Source organism: Camelus bactrianus, chromosome 2, assembly GCF_048773025.1.
Source record: "Camelus bactrianus isolate YW-2024 breed Bactrian camel chromosome 2, ASM4877302v1, whole genome shotgun sequence".
NCBI classification, from domain to species: Eukaryota; Metazoa; Chordata; class Mammalia; order Artiodactyla; family Camelidae; genus Camelus; species Camelus bactrianus.
The window spans coordinates 102,309,898-102,337,681 of record NC_133540.1 but is presented as its reverse complement, the minus strand read 5'-3'; the positions used below and the strand labels follow the sequence as shown (position 1 = coordinate 102,337,681).

The following is a 27,784-nucleotide window of genomic DNA, read 5'->3' as shown; positions in this document are numbered from 1 at the left end:
TAAATATTAGCTATTATTATATACAAGACATTGTCACCATTTCTCCTTTGCTTTTCATTAGTAGATCTTGTGACCTGTGCTCTCACTGTGGAATTAAATTTGAAGTAATACTTCATTTATTCTTTTTAAATGTTTCTGTAGCTTCTACCTCTATGCTATTTTTCACTGAAATCAATTTACAATTGTGTGCATGGAAATACTGTACCCATGACAAGTTGTTTTCAAGATGGCACACAGGGTGACAACTCAAAAAACCATTCACTGTTCTGAGCATTGACAGCTCTGCTCTGAATGAGACAAAGTTCCTTGCCCTCGTGGAGTTTAGGTTCTAACATGGGAAGACAGGCAGTAAACAGACAAGCAAGTATGAAGAGGACCATTTCAGGTAATAGGAAGTGCTATGAAGAAAGCAAAACAGAGTGATGGGCAAGAGAATGTTTTGGGTCAGATTTGAGGGAACAGGAAACTTGGACCCGGTGATCAGGAAGACCCGTCTGAGAAGCTGCCGTTTGACCTGACATCTAAGTGACGAACAGCAGCAGCCGTGCCGTGTCCATTCTAGGCAAAGGAAGTAAGAAGCACAAAGGGTCTGGGGCGGGAATCACTTGACATGTCAAAGTACTGAGAGAAGGTCTGCGTAGCAAGAGCGTAGTGAGTGAGGGAGAAAGCAGAGTAGGATGAGATGTGGTTGGAGAATCAGGGAGAAACCAGACTGTGAGTCTTCAAGGTGTATCTTCATGCTCTTTAGCAGGTCATCACATTTGGACAAAGAACTGTCAGGTAATTAGAAATTATAAACAAAGGAAACATACAGATTCAGCCAAACGGTCAAACTACAAAGCAACACACTCAAATAAATGTTTACTCTTGTGTAAAACTCTATCCTCAATACTATGGGAGAAGGAGGAGGCATGATGCTTGCCCTTGAGAATCTTCTGGTCTTGCCAGGATAGAAAATTATGATTGGATTATAGAATAATTCAGGGTAGGATTTATCCCGAGGACTATATCCAAAAGGAAGAAGCTTCCTGTTATCATGATTCTAACGTGTAGTAAAGTTACATAGAACTATACACACTTTATACCAATATAAGTTTCCTGGTTTTGATATTTTACAACAGATAAGATGTAATCAATGGGAGAAACTGCATGAAGGTACATAGAACCTCTCTGTGCTATCTTCGCAACTTTCTAGGAATTGACGATAATTTCAAAATGAAAAGTTTAAAATAAAGTCCATAGGAAAAGCTTAACATAATATATTAAGAAATGAGCATCAGAATAGAAATTGAAACTATAAAAAAGAAGAACTGGAAATCATAAAATTAGAATATATGTTAGATGGATTAGCATTAGATTTTATACAATAGAAGAAGGGATTAGTGAGGTTGAAGGTAATATTGGACTTCTCTCCATTTTTCCATTGCCCCCATTCTTACCATAAATTCTACCACCTCGGGGATGCCTTAACTGACACATTCACTGTTGGTTTATATTTGGTACCGTTGTGATTTATTCTCATGGCATCCTGTGCTTTTCCACCTTAGGACTTACCAAATTATTAAGTATATCTTTATTTGGGCAATCATTTTTGTAACCTCTTTCTCTGTTAGATGCCAAGCTTCCCAAGGATATACACCAGGGTCCCTGTCTACTATGTTTATTGTTCTTTCTTTGGTGGCTAGAACTGAGAAAATACCAAATGAGCACTTTTTTTAATGCAGGACTGCTGAAGACACCTTTTCCATTCAAGATGAATTCTTAGATACCACACAGGTATTGAGTGTTATATCATAATGTTTTAGAAAATTCTTGTATATTCATAATAAGTAATAAAAAGAGACTGTCTATAGTCTATTTTAGCTTCTGCTCCAGACTTTGTTACTGTTTCCATCACTTTGATTTTTAACATTTTTTCAAGCATGCTTTCTATCAGCCTCTGCTATTCTTCCTGAATCACAGTGATATAACATCATATAAGCATAATCTCCAAAGGAGTGTTACGGCTAAGATTTTATAAAATTCTTAAGATTTGGATGGAACAATAATAGATGGTACCATCTCAAGGAGATTATAATCATCCCCATAACTGCTTAGCTTTTCCAGTTCCTGACTTCCTTATCCTCTTCTAAAACCAGGAGCTCAGGCAATGTGTCAATAACAAAGCAAGTGTATTACTTCATCTGTTCAGTGCATCATCTCCAGCAGTGAAGTTAATAATGCAACCTGTGTGGTATTTAAAAATGCTACCCCCTGGTTAAATAAATGTTAAAAATAGAAAATGATATTAGATATTTCCTTTTAATATAATGGTTGAATGATCCTCCTCTTTCCTTTTAGATTCTTATAAACAGTTGAATTCAAATGGCATATATGCTCTGGTCTCAGACAATTTTTATTCGAGGGGTCCCTAATTTCAGCCTTGGTACCCTAGCACATAGAGCAGCATTGATCATTTGTCACGTGTTACTGTGATAGCCTTGGCTGGGCAGTCCTGCCAAGTGGTATCTGCACTGAAGCTTCAAAGGTGCTTGCTTTGCCTTGAGTTATATTTCTACTCATTGCACTGAAGCATCTTTTTATATGAGTACAGATGTTCAATCCAGACATTAGGTGAGTTTTGACCTCCAAGGTGATTAAAAACTATGGATTTATAAACCCCTCAGGCATCATTTGAAACTAAAGATGGTATTTAGAGTTTGAAAGATAGATTTCTCTGTACAACTAGGCTGGAAGTAAGCTACTTCTGGGCTACTTTCATACTAACTGGGAACAAAACTAAAAGTCTAAAATAAAGTCTATAGGAAAAGATTAATATAATATATGAAGAAATGGGGAGTATCAGAATAGGAATTGAAACTATAAAAAAAGATCCAGTGGAAATCCTAGAATTAAAAATATTTATTAGATGATTGTATCTGCTGGCCACAATGGTTTTATATATGGTCATATCTGCTGGCCACAATGCCCGTCTAATTGCAAATAGATCCACCCAAGATGAAAAGATTGTATGAGTGATCTGTGATTAGAGATGGATTCAAAATCATTCTAAGTCATGGCGGACACTGGTGGAATCTGCTGGAGAGTCATACCCAGTGTACACTTGGAACCCCAACAATCAAGAAGCAGAACTTTCCCCCTTCAGAATCAGATACTGATACTGTAATTTGCCTTCTTTCCTCCCATTCCTGTTCTTTACGGTGAATCACCTACACTTTCAGACTACTTTCTAAATGTCAATCAGTTCTGTACTTTGATTAATTCCAGGATACAAAATGCATGTGAAAATAGACTTCATAAAGGTAAACAGCTCTCTCCTCAAGTCTAGCTTAGACTAGCTTGAACACATATTAGCTTCTGAACCTGGGCCCCACCCCATTTCATTGCTTTGCCCTCAGCTTCTAATGAAACATTAACCCTTCTGACTCAGCAACTGAATTCTGGAGAAATCCAGGCAGGACCTTTGATTTCTAATGACAGCCTGTGCTGACAGTTCATGGATGTCTTTAGCCCTCAAACCCCTGCCCAAATCTGGCTTGGTCTGTGTTTTGTTCTCTAGTCTTGGCTTAATTTAGCTAATCTCCAGAGTCTTCAGTTGTCTAACCATCTAATTCTCCTTTCCAGGAATCCCAAAATCTGTCTCTCTCCCTCTCTCTCTCTCTCTCATCTTCTCCCTGGCATCTAGTCTCCAATTTCTTCTATTCTCACAGCTAGGATTCTTTTGTGAATGAGAGAGAAATCTAACTTACTTAAGAAAATCTTAACTTAACTTAAGAAAATCTAACTGGCTTAAGAAAAAAAAAAAAAAAGAGGAGGGGAGGGAATTTTTTGACCCGCACAACTGAAAAGTCCAGCAAAGTTTCTAATTCCACCTGTGGCTACATCCAGATATTCAAACAATGTCATCAGAAAGCATATCTCGTCTTCTCTTAATTCGGCTTTCATTTATGTTAGCTTTATTTTCAGTAGACCCTTCTCTCGTGGTGGTCCCCAAACTCCAAAGTTTATACTGTCAAAACTCTTCAACCTCAGCACAAAGTACTTTCTTATACCCAAGAGTTCCAACAACATAAGTCCTAGGATTGAGTCTTTTGGGGCCAACTCACGTCATATTCTCATGCAGAAATCAATCCCTCTGACCAGGAAGATGGAAATCCCTAAATGCCCAGGTCTGCATCACAGGCTTGTCCCTCGAGCCTAGAAGATGCAATCATTTCCACCTCGATCACGTGCAACAAAAAAAAGTCAAGGCAACGCTATCAGAGGAAAGTGGAATGGAATCAGACAGGTCAAACCTATAGGCATCCACCATGACCCATCCAGACCCTTTACCTAAAGGAAACCTCCAGACCCCTTGACGTGGGACCCAAGGCCCACTGTGACCTCACTCTGCCTTCCTCTCCTGCCTCACTTGTCCTGCCTCTCCCTTTCACTGACACACTCTTTGTTCCAGAAGTACGACTCGCAGTTTTTCCTAAATGCCTGCCTTGTTTTCACTCTTTGGAACCTTTGCTTGGCTGGCTCCCTAGAATTCACCTCTTGACTGATACCTTTCCTCACTCCTCAGGCCGAGTTGGTGCTCCTCTGATATCTTTCCACCGCACCTTTGCTTACCTATTTTTTTTAATTTAACAAATATTTAATGCATTCATACTGTGTGAATACTGTCCGTGCACTAGAAAGCTAGTCAGCGATGAATAAAACAAAAGCCTACACTTGGATGGCAGAGACAGACAGTGAGCATCACACAGACAAATACATCACACACAATGAACATCACACACACAAACACACGCATGCCAGGTAACAAAAAATTGCTATAAAGAAAAAAACAGTGGGTCTTGAATGCAGATACTGTATCTTCCATCTTTGGAGTTCCAATGCCTGTCACAGAGCATAGCACTAATTGGGCACTTAAAAGTCTTTTAAAATAATAAGTAAACTAATTAATTACAAAACCAAAGGCATGACCTTAGAATTCATGTAAAATTGGGACCTTTTTTCCCATTATACTCCTATTATTACAAAAACAAAATTTTTAAGCTTTTCCCAAAATAAGAACTGTTAGGTAGCTTTCAAAATTAAATAATATATATAATAAATATTTTCTAATGAAAGGCATTTATTCTAATTAGGGACAGTCAGTGGTACAATAATGGGTGATATTAATATAATGCTTTCAACCTATGTTGATACTTTAAGTGGCCCTAATGTATCTTTTCCCAGAAGTTCCTTTCTCCTGAAATCTCTGTATTAGAATCCAAGCTGATTGATAACACCACACTGCCCATGGTTCATAATCGTCTCCAATCCTTAGAAATGCTGTGTTGATTGTCTTCGGAAACCCTGGCTAATGCAGTAAGAAGATTCTGCCTGATGAGATGCAATAACAAGGACTTACCCACTTAGGTGTAGAACCTACAAGCCCCAGGATGTTCACACACAATGGACATTACACATTCTGAGTATCTCCTTTACAACCATGTGAAAAACCATTATTACTCTGGCCAAAATCACTCTTTCCTTTACCTGAGAGCAAAACATTGCTGATGACATCTTAAATGAGTATTTTAAGGGGTTTTACTGAAGATGCATCTGGAAAATGGCCCCTATTTGCATCCTTCAGAATTGAATGAATTTGCTGGTTATAATGCATGTTATATTTAACTGTAAAAAAAGGACTCATCTTAAATATTGGAACTCCCTAAGCAATCAGTGAGTGTTTGGCTCAGGAATAAAATGCCCGTTTGTATAAAATAGCTTCTACTTTCTTGTTTCCATCATTCTCTTCTCAAAGCCCCCTAAGTTCCCACTAACATCAATTTAAGAAGTCACTCTCCAGCCACATGTTGTGTATCTCTCAGGCTTGAACTGCACATATTTGTAATTAATTCTCAGTTGCCTGGAAGTAACTACTCTATGGATTTTCCATCTGCCACAACTAAAGGCCAAGTACACCAGAACGAACTAGGACCCTTGGAATGTGTGTGTGAAATGCAGACTAGGAAGACCTTTCTCTAGAAAAAATGAGCTCAAACTTGGATTTTTAACAAGCTTCCTAATTGACTTGGATGCACAATAATGTCCGAGAACCACTACCCTAAAGATTTTAGCCACTCAGGGATCTTCAGCCATCAAAACTCAAACAGAGCCCAACAGATGACTCTAAATCTGAGTTTCTCATTCAGACATTTACTCAGTCTCCTTGGGACTATCTCAGACTCTGTTCTGGAAAAGCAAGGGGGATAGAAAGTGATGAACAGCAGCAGAGAAAAAGCAGCTGCCCTCCTGGCGCTTACATTTCAGTTGAGGTTACTGAAAAATGTATAAATAAATATGTGATATAATGGCAGATGATACTCACTGCGAAGAAAATGATGACAAGCTAGCCAGGTAACAGTTCTCACAAGAGTGTTTTGGGAGAGAGGAAGAGTAAGTGAAAGTGGCCTGAGGACTTAGGAGCATCAGGGGACAGCCAACAAGAGGCCAGACTGGCTGGAAAAGAGAGTTCAAGGAGCAGAGTGGTAGGAGATAAGGACAGAGGTGTCTGCAGGAGCCAAATCACATAGTGCTTTGTGGATTTGGATGAGAAAATTGGATTTTATTTCATGGCTTAGAAAGTTGCTAGATTTAAACAGAAGACATGGTCTGTTTTACATTTAAAAGGGATCACTCCAGCTATTATGTAGAGAAAAGACCACAGGGTAGCATTCCTGGAAAAAGGAAGATAAATTATGCTGCCAGGGATGTTTGTGGGGAGAAGCCATCAAATTCAGGATGCATTTAAAAGCGGAGCCATTACGACCTGCTCATACATTGGATGAGAGAAATGACGGGGAACAAGGAATACAGGATAAATTTAGCAGCTGAGAAACATTCTGGAAAATTTGCCAATTGTTTCATTTGATCTGCATCTTTTTCCTTCTCTGTTCCCTGAATTATATTATATGAGATTTGTTTAGGTTTATGTAGGTTTGTACCTAACCTTCAGTTGCTTCTTGAAATGATGAAGTTTCCACTTCTGCCATGAGCTGTCAGAACATGCAAAGAGATATGCAAACCATCTCTAGCAAAACTCCCATCCCCCAGCCTCCAGCCCCCCTATTTAAAAAAAGAAAAAAAAGTTGTAGGAATTTGACGCCAGGGGACGGGAGTTTCATGGCCCTGGTGAGAGCTGATGATGGACAGTGACATCACAAATTCAGTGTATGAGCCAAATGGGCAGATGGAAGACGTGTGGTTCCACACTGCAGGGAATGCAGCCGAGCGCTCTGGACAGTTTCGTTCAGCAGACTGCAGGCTTCTGGAGGGTAGCCCATGCTTCAGCCAGCACCCCTTCACTTGGCTTCCTGCTCTGTAGGACTTAGGAGCATCAAGGGATGAGCCACTCAGTAACGGGAATCTAACTGAATTGGCTAACAGTAAGGAAATCACTTTATGTTTGCAAAGTAGATTGAGCCCAGAGGTATTTCTTAACAGGGCTTTAAAAGTGCCACTGAAAACAACATTATATTTTATCCCAATTACACTGAAATGAGTTCTGCTATATTTATATACTGAAAATATCCAGAACAGATCAGTTTGGTGAGTGGCAACATTTTTCACAGCCTAAGGCATTCTTTGGGGACATTGGGGGCAGAGAGAAGGAGCGGGTGAATGAGATGGGAGGGTTGGGAAAAGGTTCAATCCAGGTTAGAAAGTGAATGTGTAAATTCACCTAGGATTTCTACTGAGGGAAGACATGCAGCCAGCACGTCAGTGTTTCCAGAGCTTTAGTCACCCTCATGATTTTCACCATCCCTTTTGCACCAGTCAAGGTTCTCCAGAGAAATGGAGCCAATAGAAACAGAACCAACATACAGGCAAAAAAGATACTTATTTTAAGGAATTGGCTCACTCGATTGTCGAGAACTGAAATCTGCAGAGTGAGCAGAAACTCAGGCGGGATTTCTGTGCTACAGTCTTGAGGCAGAAATTCTTCTTCGCCAGGAAACTTCAGTTTTTGCTCTTAAGACTTCAAAGTGATAGGATCAGGCCACCCAGGTCATCAAGTAGAATCTTCTCTACGTACAGTAGCTGATTGAAAATATCAATCACAACTACAAAATATTTTCACAGCAACATCTAGACAAGTCAAGTTGACACATAAAATTAACCATCATGCCCTTTTACCTCCTGCCTATCTATCTATATTTCATTCATCCGTTCATTCAATAGATATTTATTGAATGTTCCTATATGCCAAGCACTTTTCTCAACTCTGGAGACATAGTGAATAAAACAAAGTCCCTGCTTTCCTGGAGTGACATCCTAGTGGGAAATTCTGGGGAGGAGCAAGTTGGACAAGAAGAGAGAGGACCAAGGGTTCTGCTCTGGCCGGTTTAAGATTGAGATGCCTTTAAACATTCATGTACAGGCTGTCCTGTAGTCAGGACAGTTAAAAAAAAAAAGGAAATGTGAATTAACTTAAATGTTTCACTCATTATAATGAAATATGAGGATGAACGTAATGTTAAGAAAAACGTGCACAAAGTCATCAAGTTAGTGTGCTAGTTAGATTTTTCTAAATACATTAAAAGCGATGTATATAGCTGTTTTGTTTTCTTCATAATGCTACTCCATTTTTAAAAACCAATTTTATGGGAAAAAAAGCATATTACTTGTTTATTTTATAAGAATGTATAAGCACCAGCAGTTCTAGAACCATACCTCCTTTGTTCACTGCTATCTCCCTAGGACTGTTGTGTCCTCAGAATTTAAAAGCAAGATATTGTGATTGATAAGCACTGCGCTGCAGGCAAGAGGGAGAGGGTTGACCAGCCAGGAGCTGTCTCTCCCCATCTCTGGCTTTTATGCAGTGAAATTCCAGGTTTTCCTTTATATGTGAGCACTCCAAGATTTGCCTGTAGTCAGGAAAATATTCAGGAGGGACCTTCAGGAGGGAAAATGAGAGACAGACTCAGCAGGCAAGGAGAAGGTGGATCTCATGTGATCACAAGTGAGCACATTTCAAAAAGTCTGCTAGAAGGAGCACCGAGTTGGAAAGAGGTCACAGTATTTGTCCAGCAAAACATTTAGAACCAACAGGAGATGGGGGCAATCACAGGGTTTGGAGAATCACAGGAGAATATAAGACTAAGGGGCTTTATTAGTTGAGATCTTTGAAATTTGAAAACGTGGGACCTAATGTCCTGTTGCTCGTGGAGGGGCTGATTTCTCCATCGTTGTCTGGAACAGTGCCTGATGCAAAGTAGGCTCTCGATAAACACTTAGTGAGGAAATGAGTGAGGGAATGAATGAACTGTTAACACTTTAACATTTATCCATTGTGCACCTAAAATTACTTCATATAGCCCATAAATATACCTGTCTAATAGGGAGTGTGGGGAGGATGAAGGATTAGCAAACCTCTGGGGCTGCAGATCTAAAACCACATTCTCTGCTTCCCTTTATTAGACATCTTGCACTTTGATCGTCTATCTGAAGGGAAGAGAGAGGCTCATTTGTTGCCCCCTCACCGAAGTCTTAATAATAATTATATTCATTTTCTCTAAACTTAGGCTCAGTGACACTCTAAACTTAAAAGAATCAGTGCTGGTTTGACGATTATGTGGTTAATATAATAAAGCCATTGCCCTCAGTATTAGACAGACTTACCTCCCCAATCACTGGAACCCCGAACAACTGCAAGCCTTACCCCCCAAAGCAGCAGGTTCAAAGCACAGCCCTGTGGATTGCACCTTCTCTGGAAGCAGATCAGAGGGAGACAAGATTCTAGAAGGCACGAAGCCACGTATGCCTGCCTCCTTCCAAATGTACCCATGAGATAGGTCAGTGGGGAGCAGTGAAAGAGGAGAAAGGGAAAAGAAGCCAGAAGTGTTCCTTCCATGGCTTGTCTCCTGGGGATTGGAGTGGGAAGTCCCTTCCTTTATGGCAGCAGGAAGGGTGGGGAGCGATATCTCACTGAACAATTATTACAACATTAGCAACTCTTTAGGAAATCTGTTAGTCCATGTCTGCCCTAGAAATCCAGTGTGTTGGCATCTTCATTTGCCTCATTTCCTTCTGTCTTAAGGTTTAAAAATCTTCAGTGTCTGGATCGTGCCCAACTCAGATGTCGGTATTTCCTTACTAACTTGGGCAGTGGTTGACCATTGAAGATGCTGAAGCAATGCCCAGTGTGGCTCCTTGCTGCTTTTGAAGACGTGAATAGACAATGGTCACTTTTCCCATGAATAGTATTTTGGGGAAGCTGTGCCCACTATGGATATAAGGATCCCTTGGGGGTCTTTATATGGTTGAGGTGAAGGGAAAGCCACTCTTCTCCAAAGGGCAGGGGTTAAGGCAAAGCCAACCAGAAACTTGCTGGTGTCAGCAGTGATGTGGCTACCACACACCCACCTCACCAGGCAGCAAAAACTTGGAGGGTGGAGGATAAAATTTCATACCTCTAAAGAAATACTTATGCGCACCATCATACACACACTCACCTACACACACACAAACACAAATGCGCACACACACACTCTGTAACACCAGCCTTTAGGATAAGTTTTGGACCATATAGGAGAAAGAATGGAGATGAGCAATAACTGTGACACAGCACTCCTTATTTTTCCAAGCAGAGAACATGGTAATGTTGATTTAGCAATAGTAGTGAAATCAGCTTTCATGGGCAGCTGCAGGACCGGATTCATTATTTTATATGTCAAGCCACTTAAAATTATGATTTCTAGCTCAGTGGCAGAATATTTGGGGGGATTTCCACAAACTTATAAACCTTATGCAATTTATAAGTACCTTTGAGTCTGCGCTAACAGTAAGCAAAATATCTTGATAAAATGTATCTTGTTTGTCATGACTTCTGTTTAATGAGGAGCATCTGTATGCTTCACTGGCTGATTCTAAATTCTAGTAACTTGTTTACTTTAGAGGGATTTCATAATGCTGTAACTTAATGTTGCATACAGTGCCAATCAAGTGATCCCGTCTTGCAAGTATTTTTTGCTAGTATGCTGTGTCTTCTGCCTGGAATATTCTCCATAATCGAACTCTGTCAATAATTAGAAACAAACTCTTGAGATTACCTAGTGAAAACCTTTCATTTATGGATGAGGAAACTGAGTAATAATAAAACTAGGATAAGAACACTGTTTTCATCTCCCAGTCCTTTATTCTGTCCTCTACCCGTCCTTTAAGACTCAATACAAGCCCAACCTCCTCATGAAACCTTCCATGAACCCCAATGATTTCTCACTTTTATGAACCGCTAATCCTGGTCTATCCTGTACCATTTAGCATTTGGTTAAAAATTCTTGTCACTTCCAATATTACGTCTTACTCTTGTTCTAAGGAGATTATTAGCTCAAGGACAAAAGTCCATGTTTGATGATTCTCTTGACTGTTCCACAGTGCGTAGCAAAATCACATGCACCACCTTATCTTCTGATGTCCTTGTCCCTTCTCTAACAAATCCAGGGCTTTGTTCCTTGTCACTTCAGCCCTGCCATTCTCTCTAGTAACATAAATTTCCATATACATGACTTTTTCGACCATAGGTTTACACTACATTATATAAAAATATATATACATGTCCTTGACACCTAGCACTATAGCTGGCACATAGTAAGCAGTCAATAGAGGTTTGTTGAAAGAGAGATTTCTTGAGGTTACTATAACCAAGGAAGGTAGGCAGGTACACAGAGGAAGAAGCATTTAAATTGAGCCTTGAAGAAAACATATTGATGAATTTGCAATGAGGAGGAAAAAATGATATTTGAGACAGAGAGTATCCTATGTTTGAATTCTAAATTGGGTACTTACTATTGGTTTGATTTTAGGCAATTTACTTAACCTATCTGAGCCTCAGTTTCCCCATCTTCTGAACTAGGATAACATTATATATTTCATAGTGTGATGAAAAATGACTGAGACAATTACACAGCAGGATTCAACACATAGTAATTACTACTAATAATAACAAAATAAATAATAACTCCTTGAATAAAGAAACCAATAAGCATGCTGAGTGAGGGCAAAGTGAGCAGCCCAGTTAGACCAGAGCAAAATCCTTCACAGAGGGAAGCGGTGATAGGTGAGAATGGAGGGAGAGATAGAAGCCAGATTCAGCCACCACTTCTCTCTCTAGTCAGCTTGAATCTTAAAGCCATCAACTGCATCACTAACTTCACTGCAGGTTGTGTTGATGGCCGAGGGGTATGAAATGGTTCATTCTCAGTAAAAAATCTCAGAAGCTTTGAAATAGACAAGACATGGGTTGGCACTTACTGGGGTGTAAACTTGAGGCAGATTGTTGTTGTAAGTATTAAACAAGAAATATATATGAAGCATCTACCGTAATACTAGGCACATGGTGGACACTCAATAAATCTTAGCTATCTCAGCTGTGATGGATGTACCACTGTTACCAGAGAGTAGGTTCTTGTTTCACACAGGGAGGAATTCAAGAGAGAGCCATAGTGAAGTGAAAATGAGTTTATTTAGAGAGATACACATTCCATAGACAATGCGGTTTGTCTTGAAGGGAGAGCAACTCCAGAGCACGGGGTCATCTAAGAAAGTGAGAGCCACCCTGGGGTGAGCGGGTGGTTAGTTTTTATGGGCTGGGTAATTTCACGTGCTAGCAAGTGGGAGGATTATTCCAACTATTTTAAGGATAGGGGCAGGGATCTCCTGGAATTGGGTTACCACCAACTTTACCTTTTAGGTTAGCCTGAGAATTGTCATGGCACCTGTGAGTGTGTCATTTAGCACACTAGTGTATTACAATGAGCGTATAAGCAGGCTGAAGGTATATTGGAAGTCACATCTTCCACCATTTTGGGCCTACTTGGTTCTAACCACTCTGTGTTGTAGCCTCAACGGCTATGTCATTCTTTTAATGGTTGTGCCCTACCTCCTTCCTTCCTGTCTCACCACCATCACATCTCACTCTCTATACTTTTCTTTCTCTGTTTGTCTTTGCCTCTTTCTATGCTTTTCTCTCTTTCTTCCTCACCAGGTCCTTTGCTTACCTACCCAAACCTTGGTCTTTCCATAAGTGTTCACTGAGGTCAATGTCATCTGAAAGTATTTAAAGAGCACCTACAATAAGTCAGGCACTGTGCTAATAACTCTAAATTTAAACACAGCTGCCTGGACTGCCCTTGGAAGTACTTCAGACTCATGTGCATGAATGAGCCATATCCCCTCCAGATAAATCAGTTTGCAAAGTACATCAGCTTGAAGTTAAAGCCACATTGTAGGCCAAAGGTACTCACGATTCCTGTAGTTCCAGAAGTGTATGTGTGGGCATAGCATAGAGAAAAGCCAGGGAGCCCGGGAGACGTATCACTGGAATGGTAGGAAGTAACAGTGAACAATGGTGGAGACACAAAACTAAAGTATAATCAGGCATATCGTTTCAACCCGTGAATCCATCCCACTTCTGGCAATTTAGCTGGAGGAAATAATTATGGATATGCATAAAGATTCAGCTAAAAAATATTCTTTGCAGGTTTGTTTATTTAATAGTACAAAAGTAAAGCAATCCTTAACATCCAAAGATAGACTGATTCAATTATGGTTTATCCATGTCAGCTATGATACATAATGCCACAGAAGAATATTTATTAACATGGAAAGGTGACCAGACTATACTACTAACTACAAAAGCAGATTGCAAAGCAAAATACACTAGGTGAGCCTGTGTTTGTAAGTATATATGAATAGAAAAAAAGAGAGGTGGGTTAGCAAGATGTTAAAAATAATGGACTCCGAAGGTGAATTTATGAATTTTTACTATTTATTTTTTGTTTCCTGATTGCTTCCAGTTTTAAATGTTTCCATGTATCACTTTTGTGTATACATATATATGGCATTTTTTCATATACATATGGCATCTTTTCTTGTTACAAAACATATGTTTACACATAATGTATATATACATGTGGATTCAGTAAATGGTAGTTATTAATAACAAAAATTATACATTTCATATATTTATATATAACATGTAAGTATTATATATAATAACTATATATTGTATATTCTTATGCGAGCTCACAGAAAACACCATAACACGCATGTGTGCACACACGCACGCATATGTACTCGTGTTCTGTGAGTGGTGATAAATGATGGATGGATGAATGAATGGATATATTAGATTAGACAGATAATAAATGGCCGGTAGATTAGATGATGGGTTAGATAGATCGTAGATAAACAGTAGATTAGATTGATTGATTATATGATGGACTAGATAAATAGATTGTAGACAGAGATGACTGACAGACAGATGCATACATAGATACACAGATAGATGTTAGATTGATAGATAGGTAGATAGAGTCTCCGTGTCCGGGAGGCACGCAGAGCCAGACGTCTAGCGAGACAGTGTGTAACGAGCCTCACGCCGTATCATCAGTTACAAGTTTAGGAAAACGGGCGAATGTCCTGGCAGTTGTGCCTGAGCCTGTCTTTCCTCCGTCAGGTCGACGCCCACGGCAACATTCTCCTCAGCACCCTGGAAATCAGGAACGAGACAAGCGGCTCGGAAGTGCTCACGGGCGTGAGCGACGCCAAGGCCACCATGTACTCCTACGACAGCGCCAGCATCCAGTACCGCAAGCCGCTGAGCAGCCGCGAGGCATACGGGCGCGCGCTGGACCGGCACGGCGCGCACAGCAAGGGGCGCATCCGCCGGCGCGCCTCGCAGCTCAAAGTCAAGATCCCCGACTTGACTGATGTGAATTCCATAGACAAGTGGTCCCGAATGTTTTTCCCCATCACCTTTTCTCTTTTTAACGTCGTCTATTGGCTTTACTATGTACACTAAGGTCTGTCCCAAGGGTTGGTAAACAATTTCTGTCCTCTTCTCTTGGTTTTTAACCCCACAGGTCCCCAGCAGCGATACTGCTGTGATTCTTCGAGGTAAGAGATTCAGCCATCCAATTGGTTTTAGGTCTTGCATATCAATTTTATTACTGCACCATGTTTACTTCAAAAAAAAAAAAAAAAGCTCTATTTTTTTTCAGTCTACTGTGGTCCAGGTTATTGGCTCTTTCAGAGCTCTGTTAATTGCCATGTTTACAAACCCACACACGCAAAGAGAGAAATTAGATAGGTAGATCTTTAGCAGTCCTGATTGTCCTGGATTTTACTGATTATTTTTTAAACGAAAATGGACCTCGCTTTCTGTGTGCACTGCTTCCTGGTAAACTGTAACAATCTCATGCTGCCAAAAAACAACACAATTTCCAGGATCTCAGAAGAAAAAACAAAGCCATTGATAAGTTACAGATTTCCAGGAAGAAGGGAAAACAAAAAGGAGCCTAGAAGAGGAAGACAGACTTCCCTCCACCCTCAAGTTGCCCCAGGTCCATCATAGAAGGGGGTCCCAGCTCCGCGGAGAAAGAGAGGGAGGCTGGCGTGTGCTGATCCAGGTTATGCAAATGCAATCTGTCATCTTCACCGGCCCCTCGCCCCCCACCCCATGAAGCTGGATATTTTGAAAAACGCTTCTTACTCAGACTTCCAGGCAGATTTAATATCAACGTTAGAATCCAATCTAGTAGCCATTGGGAACATTTTACTTTCCTTACTGAGAATAGAGTATTTGGGGGACAATGAACATTTTTTTTTTTTTGTAACAGACTATTTCAAATGAGCAGCCCTGATTCATGTCCTTAGCCTGGACGCACTTGACTCTGTGCCATGAAGCCATGGCATCATATTGCTTGAGTTCCTCCTTCCGAGAGATGGAGAGAAAGGGGGCTGGGGGAAGTGGGCTTTGCAGAAGCAGGGGGTAAGAAATTTTTGCTTGAGAAAAATATTGCCCTTTCCATGAAGAAGGCAAGATTTATGTACTGTTGAAAGGGTGCCTGGGCAGTGACCCGAACTGCCAAATCTTCAATCAAATAGTATATATTTCTTAGCCTTCCAGAGAGCAGTTATCTAATGGGGACGGGCCAGTTGCACAGCGCTAGTTCCTGGGCTAGCACTTCCCGCCTCTGCTCTCTGAGCTCTGCGTTCCAAAATGCGAAATGAACACTTCGGGAGATGCACCTATACCCATTTGATGTCATTCTCCATCGAGGCCAAATTTTGAGAGAAAATCTTCAAAGGAGCAAAACCACAGATAACAACATCACTGAGTGTTCATTTACAGCAGCCCCTAAAGTATAGAGTCTTGTCTGCAGTCAGTACTGCCTCTGCCTTATCTCTGCTGATGGATTACTTTGGTCATCCTAGAAGGAGCATCCCTCAGTAGCTCAACACACGACTCTACACATATCCAACCAACTACAGTTGAGACTCATCTCATCTTTTTTTCATTGAAGCCTCATTACTACTTTTTTTGTTCAGCCTGCCTGTATAAGAATTCTGTACATTCATTTGCAAGGTTGAGTGAAATCCAAAGCTGACCAACCAGTCATGAAGGCAATTTGGAACCCGATCTATGGATGTGATGTAAGAGCTCAGTTCGTAATAGGGATGACTGCCTCATTTGATGATCTGGATTTCTCCCTAAGGCTGTGATGAGGGTCTGTGTTCACAGTGGCATCAGCTGCTAGAAATGATCCTCTTAATTGAAAAGAGAGGGTTGATTTCCTACTGTTAAACCCAAGGAGAGAGAGTTACAAGATATTATTTTAGAAAGCAAGAGGAAAAGAGAACCCCAAAAGAAACAAATGGTTACGCAATAGATAATGTATGTTAGTAAGAATATAAAAATTCTGCTTTACCTGGAAAAATCATCTCAGTAGTTTCATGAGAAATTAGTTGAGTATGGGGACCAAATTTTCCTTTAGGCTTTCAGTTGTATAATCATAGTTCCCTTCAAGGAACTCTCCAGTCTCTAGGGGTGGAGTGATCCACTGTGAAATTCTGATTCGTTGGTTCCTTGGCAGGGTGAGATGCTTTTCCATTGTAAAATGCCCAAAGAGAGTGGAATGTGGCCATACCAGTGACCTTCAGGTTAATATTCCCAATGCCCACCCAGGAATCACTGTGTAGCCATTTATTTTAAACACTGGAAAGGCAATTTTGGGCAGATACCTAGGAGGAATCATTTTGATGTCCAAGCTCTTTAAAAAGTTTCTAAGGATGAAGTTCTAAATCAGAAATGAAGTATCTGTAATCTATGTTCCCGAGCAAAACAATTTTTCTTTATTTACCTGTTTAGATCATTCTTGGAAAATATTGAGTAATTTATATCTTTATTATTATTTGGCATTAAAAGTCTGAAGAATTTGATGCTTGTGGTTTTGGATGTAAAGCATCACTGAAGAAAAAAAAATACTTTGAACTCTTATATCAACCTTCATAAACTGTAAAACTAGTAAACCTGGCACGAAATGGTGTTGCTGTGGGCCCTCCGGGATATAGATGGTCACAACCAGCATTACACAAATCCGATTAAACAGCTCTGATTTTAGAGGCAAGAGCAGCCAGAAAAATGGAAACGTTGATGTATTTCTAGTTAATGACCTTTGTCCCCACTTCCTTCTTCTGACACCTAGCCAAATCTTCCTCTCCTTGGCCCCCACCCACTCTCCTTCCAGGCTGAACAGCACATAGAAAAAAGTCCTTCCTTCTCTGCCTCTCTATCTTGTCTTGCCCAAAACGACATACATAAAACATAAACGTCATTAGGCATCCTTCAGGGCCCTCAAACTGCTCCCCACTCCTGAAAGATTCAGATCATTACATTATAGAGGGGTTACTACTGAACTATCATTGAGTTCTTTGTTTTGTTTTGCTTTGTTTGGTTTTAGCCATGAAAATAGCCATAATCTGCATTTGAAGGGGCAGCAGACACTGAAAATTGCAGGGACATATTCTCTTATGCCACACTCAAGTCCAAGCGACCCCGTGTTCACAGTTTGGAAACTGTGATGTAAATTGTGTGGTAGACTTACCCTGTGTAGACCCAGCAGAAATCCCATCATTCATTTGACAGTGATGACCACACATGCATTCCTACCACTCATGCTCCTTGACTTAAAGTATCAGGCGTGACACTTGCATTATTACACTTACCAGCTTTGTGAGGCAAAGACCCAGGTAAAGACACATTTGGGGCTTGAATCCTCCAGGATTGTTGCCTCCAACCTCTCCATTGCCAAATAGAAACAGCAGACTGGTGGCTGATTCTGCTGATTAAATGATACGTGTTTGCATATATACCATCTTTATTGTGCATTTCAACCAATGAAGGACCTTGAAAATGCAAAGAGAAAATGTGGTGCAGAGAATAAAGTTTGGTTTATGGATCTAAGGATAGGCTTTCCTTAAACAAGCATTATGTACAATACACAGAAATGTTGACAAAATCCCATCTTTCTTAAATCAATGACTCCTTTATAAATACTCATTAGAAAGAGCTCAATCACAATTTGCCAAGTTAAATAAACAGACAAAAAATATATATTTCTGATGCTAGAAGGAAAAAAAGCTCCAAAATTTGTTCTGTGGACAATTTTGAATAGTATTTTACAAAGGGTGATATGCCACAGTTTTTTTTCCCTCAGCAAAATGTAATCATATATTTATCCCAGGAGGGAGGGTAGAGTAATGTGCAAGTATTTGTTCCCGTTGGTTCAATCGGCAGTTACTGGGATGAGGAATACAGAGAAACAAACAAAAACATCTGTTGCTTGAAAGCAAATAGTCAACACGGAGGTAAAGTTGCTAATGGAATGTAGAATATTATGTAAACTTCCTTGTAAATTCTGTACATAGTTCATTGAACTGTTCCCTGTTGCGTGGTGGTCCTCAGCTTTGGGAGGATGTTTGAAAAAATCTGAGCATTGTAAATACTGTAAGCTTACAAGGCACTTGCTTTTATTCATGAAGTGAACTGACCAGTGATTTGGGCCCAAACCAGAATCATTTTTAGCTCTTGCTCTTTCTCTGCCATTTTCTGTGCGCAGTCGTGTAATTCTGCCAGATGTCTGTGATCACTGCCTCATGCCCCAACCCCACTGAAAGGGAATGGAGCTGCCAAGAAGGCTTCACACCTGTGGGGCTCGGGAGCAGCACACCCCCAGAGACAGGAACCCCATAGTGAGCTGCTCCTGGAACAGTGCCGTGAAAAGTAGACGTGTTCTTATCAGCCATTCATGCCTATTCATATACTCAGATACCGAATTACCCATGCTGTTGAAGGGGTCAGGAATGGAAGTGATGGTCAAAAGCCACAGGTAATCCAAAGCTTTATTTGCACCAATAGCTTTAGCTTCTATCTTCTTTCTTTCTACAAGGTTTCCCAAAACTGTTAATAGGAACAGAAATGGACAGATGGGTTTGACCAGGGTAAACAGTCAAATGTGCAAATGATGGGAAGGAAAAAAGAAAGAGATAGCAAATGACATTAGTAACACCAACTGGGTGATTCATGCCTGAAAGATCCAGAAGTAACCATGTCACTGTTTTTGAAAGGGAAAAAGAAATATTGGTATAAACGGACTGGGTATTAAAACAAGTGCTTTTCAACCGGGGGCCCAGGATATGTTCCATATGTGCTAGTTATACTTAAAAGAGGATCTGGCCATTAAATGTTCTCAAATATATTTCTCCCAAGTCCTGGTATTCTTGAAAGAGTCTTCAGAATGGTGGCATCTTATGCCATAAGATGTGTTTCCATGCAAACTGGCAGTCCCAGAGAAGGTGATGGTGTCTCCAGAAATTCTGATATCCAAGCAAGCAGGGACATAGATTGGTTTCTTGGCAATATTTGAGAGTGAACCATGTCTTTCCTGGAGATAAGAACTTAGTAAGGCAGGGCTTTTGTTGCCAGCATTTTAAGTGCCAGGAGAGTGCAGGGAGCCATTATTGTGAGACATCTGGGTTCCAAAATGTGCCAACTAGGGCCCACCATCAACTGAATAAGAAAAAAATGCCCTATTGGAACTAGTCAGGTCAATTTCTAGGTCCAGGACACATTGTGCTTTTACTTAAATCCTGCTTTTTCTACATAACTGAAATCAACTAAACTGACAGAAAACTTAATCGTCAGAGGCTGCCATTTCACAAGCAAACATTTGAAAGGAAATCCTTTTCAATAGAAGAATTGCAAACCAGAAAATGCTAAGTTCCTGGGAGGAGACGTGTAAAGAGCTTTGAGTTTGCTTTTACTTCTCCAAAGCGAGAATTTCCTTATTCAAACCGAAGAGGTCTAACCGTTGTGGGTTTTGTTTGGTTTTTCTTAATTTAAAAAGTTCTCGGTCCATCAAGGGACCGGAAACCATTCCTGATCGGCCGGTAGGTACTTTGCATGTCCTGGAGCAACCAGCACTCATCACCAAGGCTTCAGTAGGAATTCAGTGGAGGAAAAGGAGGTATCTTTCTGAACCAGTTAGGAAAGAAAACCATTCTCATGAACAGCTCTACCTACATTTTCTGTCCTGAAGACAGTGGGAAAATAAATCCATAAAAGAGAAGCAAATAATATTATGCATCTGCCTTAGGCACACAGGGTCACAGATTCACTAGCTTAGAACAGCCCCATCTGGAAGCCAAAAGATGAAAAAGAGCAATCAGTGTTGCTGTCTGGCCCCTATTTCTCCCTGGGTTTCCTTTGCAAGAGAAACAGGAAGGGGAAACATTTTCCAATGTAATTTTTTTACAGGTGAAAACTACTAAAATATGGTATGTTTGTGCATTTTGCAAGCTTGGCAATAGATTACTTCTCTTGTGTTCTCTCCTTCCCAGCACCACATACTGTCCTGCCTCATGCCTTAACCCAGTGAAATCAATTCATTAATTTTTCCTCTTTCCCATTTCTAAACCTCGTAAGTGGTCTTGCCCATGAATAGCTGAAAGCTTAAGCTTCTTTGGACTCATACTGTGTATCTTCAATTGAATCCACAAAAACAATAAATTCTACTAATTTCCCCAAAGTCCTACTCTTTTGCCTCTAAAAGACCTTTAGAGATAGCTTGTGTAATCACAGTAGCCTCCTCTGAACTGCTTTGGGTTTATTTTTCTTTTCTGCTTTTCTGTCCCTTATATAAAGAGTATACATGTTTATCTAAACCTTCTCTCTCCCCACTTAATTCAAAATGAAGTGGAAATAAAAAGCATTACCTCAAATCTAGGAAAATTACACTATCCACACCAAAGTTTGATGATAAGACCATCTCCTGACATTATAACTGTTACGTGGTGAATTCACACCGTATCGATTCTTTTTCATCAAACTCATTCATTCATATGTTTCTTCCATCTTGACTGGACACCATTTAAAAACCTATTATTATTCCTCCCAGAACGGCTTATCATTGACATGGCACACCACTAGTTACAGACTCTCCTCTAGGAACTTGACCCACTTCATCCTCTCTGGCTCTTACTCCTATTACAAATTTCCACTTCCATGAATTACTCTACCTATCCCTGCTCAACCTTCTAGTAGACATTAAATATAGTTAATAATTGGACAGGTCACAAGGCAAACTGTCCAAATTGCCCCTATAACATATATAACATATAGAAAATCTTCCTCCAAACAACATTTCCATATATAGAGAAAAGAAAGTTCTCTAAATATATTCCAAGCAATGGGCAGCCTAAACTTACACAGTTAACTATAAATGAGCTGCATGGTATGAAGAAGGAAATTATAGTGGACAGAAGACACCTTGGAATTAGGTTCTCATGACCTGGCCTTTATGCTGTCACTGCCACTGCGCAGTTGTGTGACTTTGGACATAGCACCAGATGACCTCCAAGTTCCCTTCCAGAACGGAATTTCAAAGGGCATTTTAGAGATGTCCATTTGTATAGGAGGTTACCAGAAAGATACAGGAGTCCTGTGGTCTCTGTTAACATGGCCCCACAAATTTAGTAATATTCGTTGTTGCATGACTTTGGGAGTAAGCCAACTGGTATAAAGTGAACTGAATTCAAAGCTTCTTTATATCCCTTTAAAAAATATATATAGAATGCACAATTAGATTTTCAGACAAGTAGCAAAAATTTATTTTATGATTTTAGTAATGGTCTACACTGCAATATTTCCCTTTAAGAACATTGGAGAGTCTCAGATAACATAAATCAACATGGGCTCCAGTTTTATCTCTGGAAGATGTGGATGGCTTAGACCACCCTCTCTGACTCAGTCAGGAATGGCCATGAAATGCTCCCCCTGAGTAGAAAAGCCAACTTTTAGCAGCCTCCCAGCAGAAATGCTGTTACAGTGCCCTTCAATGTTCCTTCCCATCCTAGACGCCATCACTGTCCTGTGTCTGGGAAGGGCAAGAGCAGACAGAGTTGAGCTCTCAGGCAAGAAGCAGCCTCCCATCTAGCTGGAAAAGATTCCAGGCCTTTAGAACCTCTGTTATCCACTCTCCTTGCCCCCCTTCTCCCACCTCCCCCCCATCCCTACTCAACCAGTTAAATCTGCCAAATGTTTTAGGCACAGCCATGATAAAACTGGAAGTTTACTTATTAAATGGCTGCCCAATGCCTGGGGGTAAAAAGAGGGGTGGAGAATGGTTTGAGGGTAGATATCCAATGGAGACTGTCACACTTTGGTTTCAGGCATTGGAAAACACTTTCCTACACATGATTTCATGATTTGACCTTCACTACAATGCTGTGAAGTTATGATGACAATACCACTATCTGGAAATAGAGGCTCCAATAGGTTAAATGATTTATCCAAGATCTGATAACTGGTTATTGTGGTGTTAGTATTCGATCCCACTTTTCCTTGGCTCCAAAGGCAAAGCTTTTTCCTCTCCATGACACTTCCTGGATTTAATCTTTTTACCTTGATGATTCAGGTTTTGAGTAGTCCAAAGATGCATGCAGAGTAGCAGGCAAGAGAGTAATTTCCTCTCTAGACAGCTAGATACTATGGCCAGTGAACATTCTTACTCTTGGTTTTTTGTTGTTTTTTTTTTTTTTTAACTTTTCTGCCATCCTTCACCCATCCCCCGCACAAAAGTCTTTCATTATCCTCTTGAGCTAATTATGGGACCTCATAATTCGCAAACCAAGAGGCTATGGGAAATATTAATAAGTTAACATTAACACCTTGGAGACCGTGTCTTGGCTCACTATGAATCATTTATTCATGAATTCATGATTGACCTCAGTCTTCTCCATCATTCATGCTCACTTTATTTCTCATTATTCCTTTTACTCAGCTTCAAGCAAGCTCACCCTCAAGCTTTCCCTACCCTCCCACTGCCACAGCCACCTGTCAGCCCCAAGTTCTCACTGCTGTGCTTGAAGTTTTACATTTTATCCCACTGCCCATATCTTCCTCCTCCTAGACCCTCCCTCATGCTGGAGTATGAATCAGGCCAACATTGTCCAAAAAGCCATTGCGAGCAGCCTGCTGTCATTCTGTTCACTCACCCTCTCCCCCACTCCCTTAACTAACTCTCATGGCCATTTTGTCCAATAATATTATTTCATTTGTGTTGTTTTCTAGTAATGTTGCAAATAGATGTTCTGCCTTCCTAAATAAAGTGTTAGGTCCTTAAAGGTAAATGCCCCATTTTCTGATTCTTTTGTATTGCCCCAAACATCTGTTATACTGTCCATGGTAGAGAGTCTGCTCATGCTGATTAAATAGCTGATGCTGGTAAACTTAGCTATGGAGAAACACATTTCCATAACGGACGTGACTTCAGGTTCACAGACATTACCTGGTGAGGCAGGTGTCCCCCACACCCTCCCCCAAGTTATTTTAGTCCCAGAGAGCCTATGTCTACAACCTCGAAATGGATAAAATATGCAAAGTCACAGTTGAACCCAGGTTAGGGTCTGTGCCAACTGGTCATTGAGATTTTTTTCCATTGCTTATAACTGAACAAACTGAATCCTAAAACCATCATTCTAGATTCTGCCAGTCTAGCAGAGTTGGACTTTCCACGTTAATTACTACTACTTATGGAAAAAGGAAACTTTTTATTTAAAGTTTCATTTTTTCCCTCATTTACCCAAGTTTGCCTTATTAAAAGCTTTTGAATTTAGGTTCTACGGGGTGTTAACTCTTGAAGCTGGGACTACACTTCATAACTGGAACACTCCAAACTGTTCTAAGAGAATCCTCCCAGAGAATATTGCACACCAAATTTCACGTATCCCAAGAATTAAATAGAATGTGTAGAACTATCTAAGGAGGATGGACAGTTCTTGACGTCGGCCACCGTCCCTCGAGACCACATGAGACAGACGTACAGAGAAACACCTTTCCTGACCCCTCCTTTCAATTGTCAATTTCCTGCTCTCCTGTTATGTATATTATTTCCATATTTGCATAAAAGATATCATTTGCAAGCCTTACCTCAGAGTGGCAACCAGCCGCCCCAGTTTTACTAGATGACATATTTTTCTACTTGATATTTCCCCAAGTACACTGAATCACAGTGTATCTGCTTTTCCTTTTTTTTTTTTTTTTAATTTCATGAGAATCCATTTCCTACATCTTTTTGAAATACTCACTGGATAAAGCTTGAAATATTTTCTATTTTGCAATGATGCCCCTGAGACATTTGAGGGGGCACCCTCTTGATTATTCTAACACACTGCAGTGTCATGGAAAACAGAATTACATATACAAGTGATAGTTCATATACAGAACATCCACTACTCTTCTAAGTATGGAATCCTCATGATTAGATATGCATCTGTTCATCCACTGTGTTGCTCAGCTCCTTACTTAGAGAGGGCCAATAACCCTCTTGGTAAAAGCTACCATGTGGTATCATTACAAAGACAAGATTGCATGAGGCTTTTGGAAATTCCAAATGATATAAATGTTTACAAGGACCAACTTTTTTTTTCTTTTGACATCTTTAAATAAGCTTTTTATTTTTGACCACCAGGCAGCAGTTTGTGACATTGTGATGGGAACCTAATGGTTAATGTGAAATAATGTTGTCGTGTCACTTAAAGGGTTAATGGAGATGTAAACTGGAAACTTTAATACTGTATAAAAAATATAAATAAAACTGTTTTTGAGAGAAACTCATCTGGGTTAGGGTGGCTTGCTTGAAAAATTCTCTTGGCTCTCCATCATCTCTGAATAATTTATTTCACTCCTCTGACTTTATTCAAGGAGACTCAACCTGAGGCAAAGATCTTTATACAGTGATTCAGGAGTTTCAGGAAAGCAGGACTCATTAGGCTAAAGAAAGGGGAAATTACTAGCCTGCCAGCAATGGAACACCTCTTTGGCTACCACCTTACCTAAAATTTGAATCTAAAAAGTAGCTGAACTTTCCAAACCAGTCTCCTGCTATCCGAATTCATGGCACCCTGTACTATATACCTGGATCTTTCAATGGCAGGAGCTTCCATTGCCTCTTAAAATCCGTTATGCTAAACTCACCAAATATGTTATAAGATATTTAATGTTTTCTTCCTTGTATTTTTTTTAATCTCCACTAATCAATTTGCTGAATTGTCTATTTACTCTCCTACTAAACATGAATTAGCTAATTCATATCCCAAGTGGTATTATTACACAGATCTTGTACATAAAATAATCCCTTTCTCCTTCTTTATTTTTCAGCAGGGAGAACTCTTTAATTGCCAAGATACATAAATTACAATATTTTAGCTTTCTCGCTCCTTTGACATAAGCATTTGCTTTCTCGCATAAGCAGATAATGCTTTTGTATACCTACCAGACCACTAAACAGCTCAAAGGCGAGAATGAGTATTTTTGGAAACTTATAGAAATTTTAATGAGATGGGTTTAACAAATGCAAAGAAAGAAAAGGTAGACTCCTTACTTTTATAATTCCAGTTTCTATTTTGTATCAATATATGCTGCATTTTCTGATTGAAACTGCTGTTCTAATGAAACTTGTGGTTCTCTGTAGTTGATTTTTACATTTGAAATCAAACTTTCATAAAGTGTGCATGATTTGTACCCTTTCTGTTAGGAACTTGATTAAATAGTCTAACCATTTCATTAATTCCTTTTTACATGCTTGAAGTATTTTGGCGTTTTGCCTTTGCTATCTCAAAAATGATCTGTGGACAAAATCCATGAAGCCTGTAGACTGAATTATACATGTGAAAGAAGAAATAGATTTCCCTCTAAGCAGTTGAATTAGTGAATAAGAAGCTGTTCAGTGAACTCTGATTTCTGACCCTTTCCCCCTTCATGGCCTTTTTTCTATTCATCATTCACTGAGTAAATTGTGTATTCCTGTAAAATGCAAAATCAACTTACATGCATTCAGGTATGGACACAAGAAATGCTTGTGCTCTCGACTTCAGGACTCACAGATACCCTAGCAGTCACAGGACTGTAGTTTACTCAGTACTTTGTTAATACGGTGGCTTTGCTATAAAATAAGTTGCTGTTTTCTTTGCTTTGGGACTACAAGATTTTAAAACTTGCAGCAAATGAAAGAAAGAAAACACATTTGAAGGCTGGTGTCAAAAACCACCAGCTGTACTTATAAAACATGTTGTGCAGCTTCTGAAATGTAGTTTATCACTGTAAATATGTACAATTGATGTTAGCCTGTTTATTCCTAAAACGCGAATTAAACTTTTTTTAATTAAAAATGCCTACATATAAAAAGCTTACTTTGTACTATGTTTAAAAACATGCAAGATTTCAGGCATATCTTTTTATAAGCCTTTAAAAAATGTTTAGAATTCTGAACCTATCATTTGAGAGCTTTTATTATAAAATTTAATACAAAACAAACTCCCTTTATTTGGAAGAAATTCTTTGCAGTATTATCCAACAATTGGGGGGAAAAAACCAGCACTTTTCCAGGAGCTTATTTCTGTACCACTTTGATTTTTTTTTAATATTCTTTAAGATAACATGCCTTACAAACATTTGAACATACGGAGTGTTTATATATTAAGGGATAAAAAAAGAAGAAATGAAGTCTCCTTGTATTCAAAGATGATGCATAAAATGGACTTTAATAGCATCCATTTGTGAGGTGCATTATGTCATATTTCTTTTAAAATCGCCACTGTAAATATGAACATTAGAGTTGGCCTATTTGTCAGTCTTTCCTAATTTGAAGACTTCCAAATTTCAAACTCACTCTCTCCCTGCAGAAATAATATGTTGACAATAAAATAATGAACAGACGAAAGGTGTGAAGCTCATTTATCTATTAATTGGTGATTAGTAGAACAGTTTTCCACTAAGAGTCTAAATTCCAGCCCAGGGACGACTTGAACATCCATCCAGCAAAATAACTGACAATCTGCACTTCACCATCAGAGCCTCAGCCTGCAGAGGTCTGGGGATTTTAGACATCCTACACTTGGCTACTATTCCCAGAAGACACTATGTTATACAATGGGAGATATAAATGGCCATCCAATTTTATTTAAATTAGAAAGCAACAAATATATATGTAGCATGTTTAGGATTTGCTATAAGGATTAGAGGTGGTAAGAAGCTAACATGGGGTAGGTGTTTGTGTGTCTGTGTTGTCATTAGAATCAGCCAAGGATATGGAGAAACTGGAACCCTTGTGTACTGTTGGTAGGAATGTAAGCTGATGTTATCACTATGGAAAACAATAAGGTGGTTTCTCAAACAATTATAAATAGAACCACCATGTGATCCAGCAAGCCCACTTCAAGGTATTTATCCAAAAGAATTGAAAACAAGCTCTTGAAGAGATATTTGCACTCATATGCTCACTGCAGCATTAGTCACAATGGCCAAGAGGTGAAAACAACTTAAAAGCCCATTGAGAGATTAACGGATAAAGAAAATGTGGTGTATACATATAATAGAATATTATACAGCCTTTAAAAAGGAAATCCT

At 39.6% G+C, this 27,784-nt stretch overlaps 1 protein-coding gene across 1 annotated transcript in view; it reads left to right on the top strand.

Annotated features, from left to right (window-relative positions):
• GABRB1 (gamma-aminobutyric acid type A receptor subunit beta1) overlaps positions 1-20,900 on the top strand; it is a 332,503-nt gene extending 311,603 nt beyond the window's left edge. Inside the window, exon 9 of the mRNA XM_010962597.3 lies at positions 14,495-20,900. Coding sequence (XP_010960899.2) covers positions 14,495-14,839 — 345 coding nt within the window. The 3' untranslated portion in view covers positions 14,840-20,900. The remainder of the gene's footprint in view (positions 1-14,494) is intronic.
• The last annotated feature ends 6,884 nt before the right edge of the window (positions 20,901-27,784 follow it).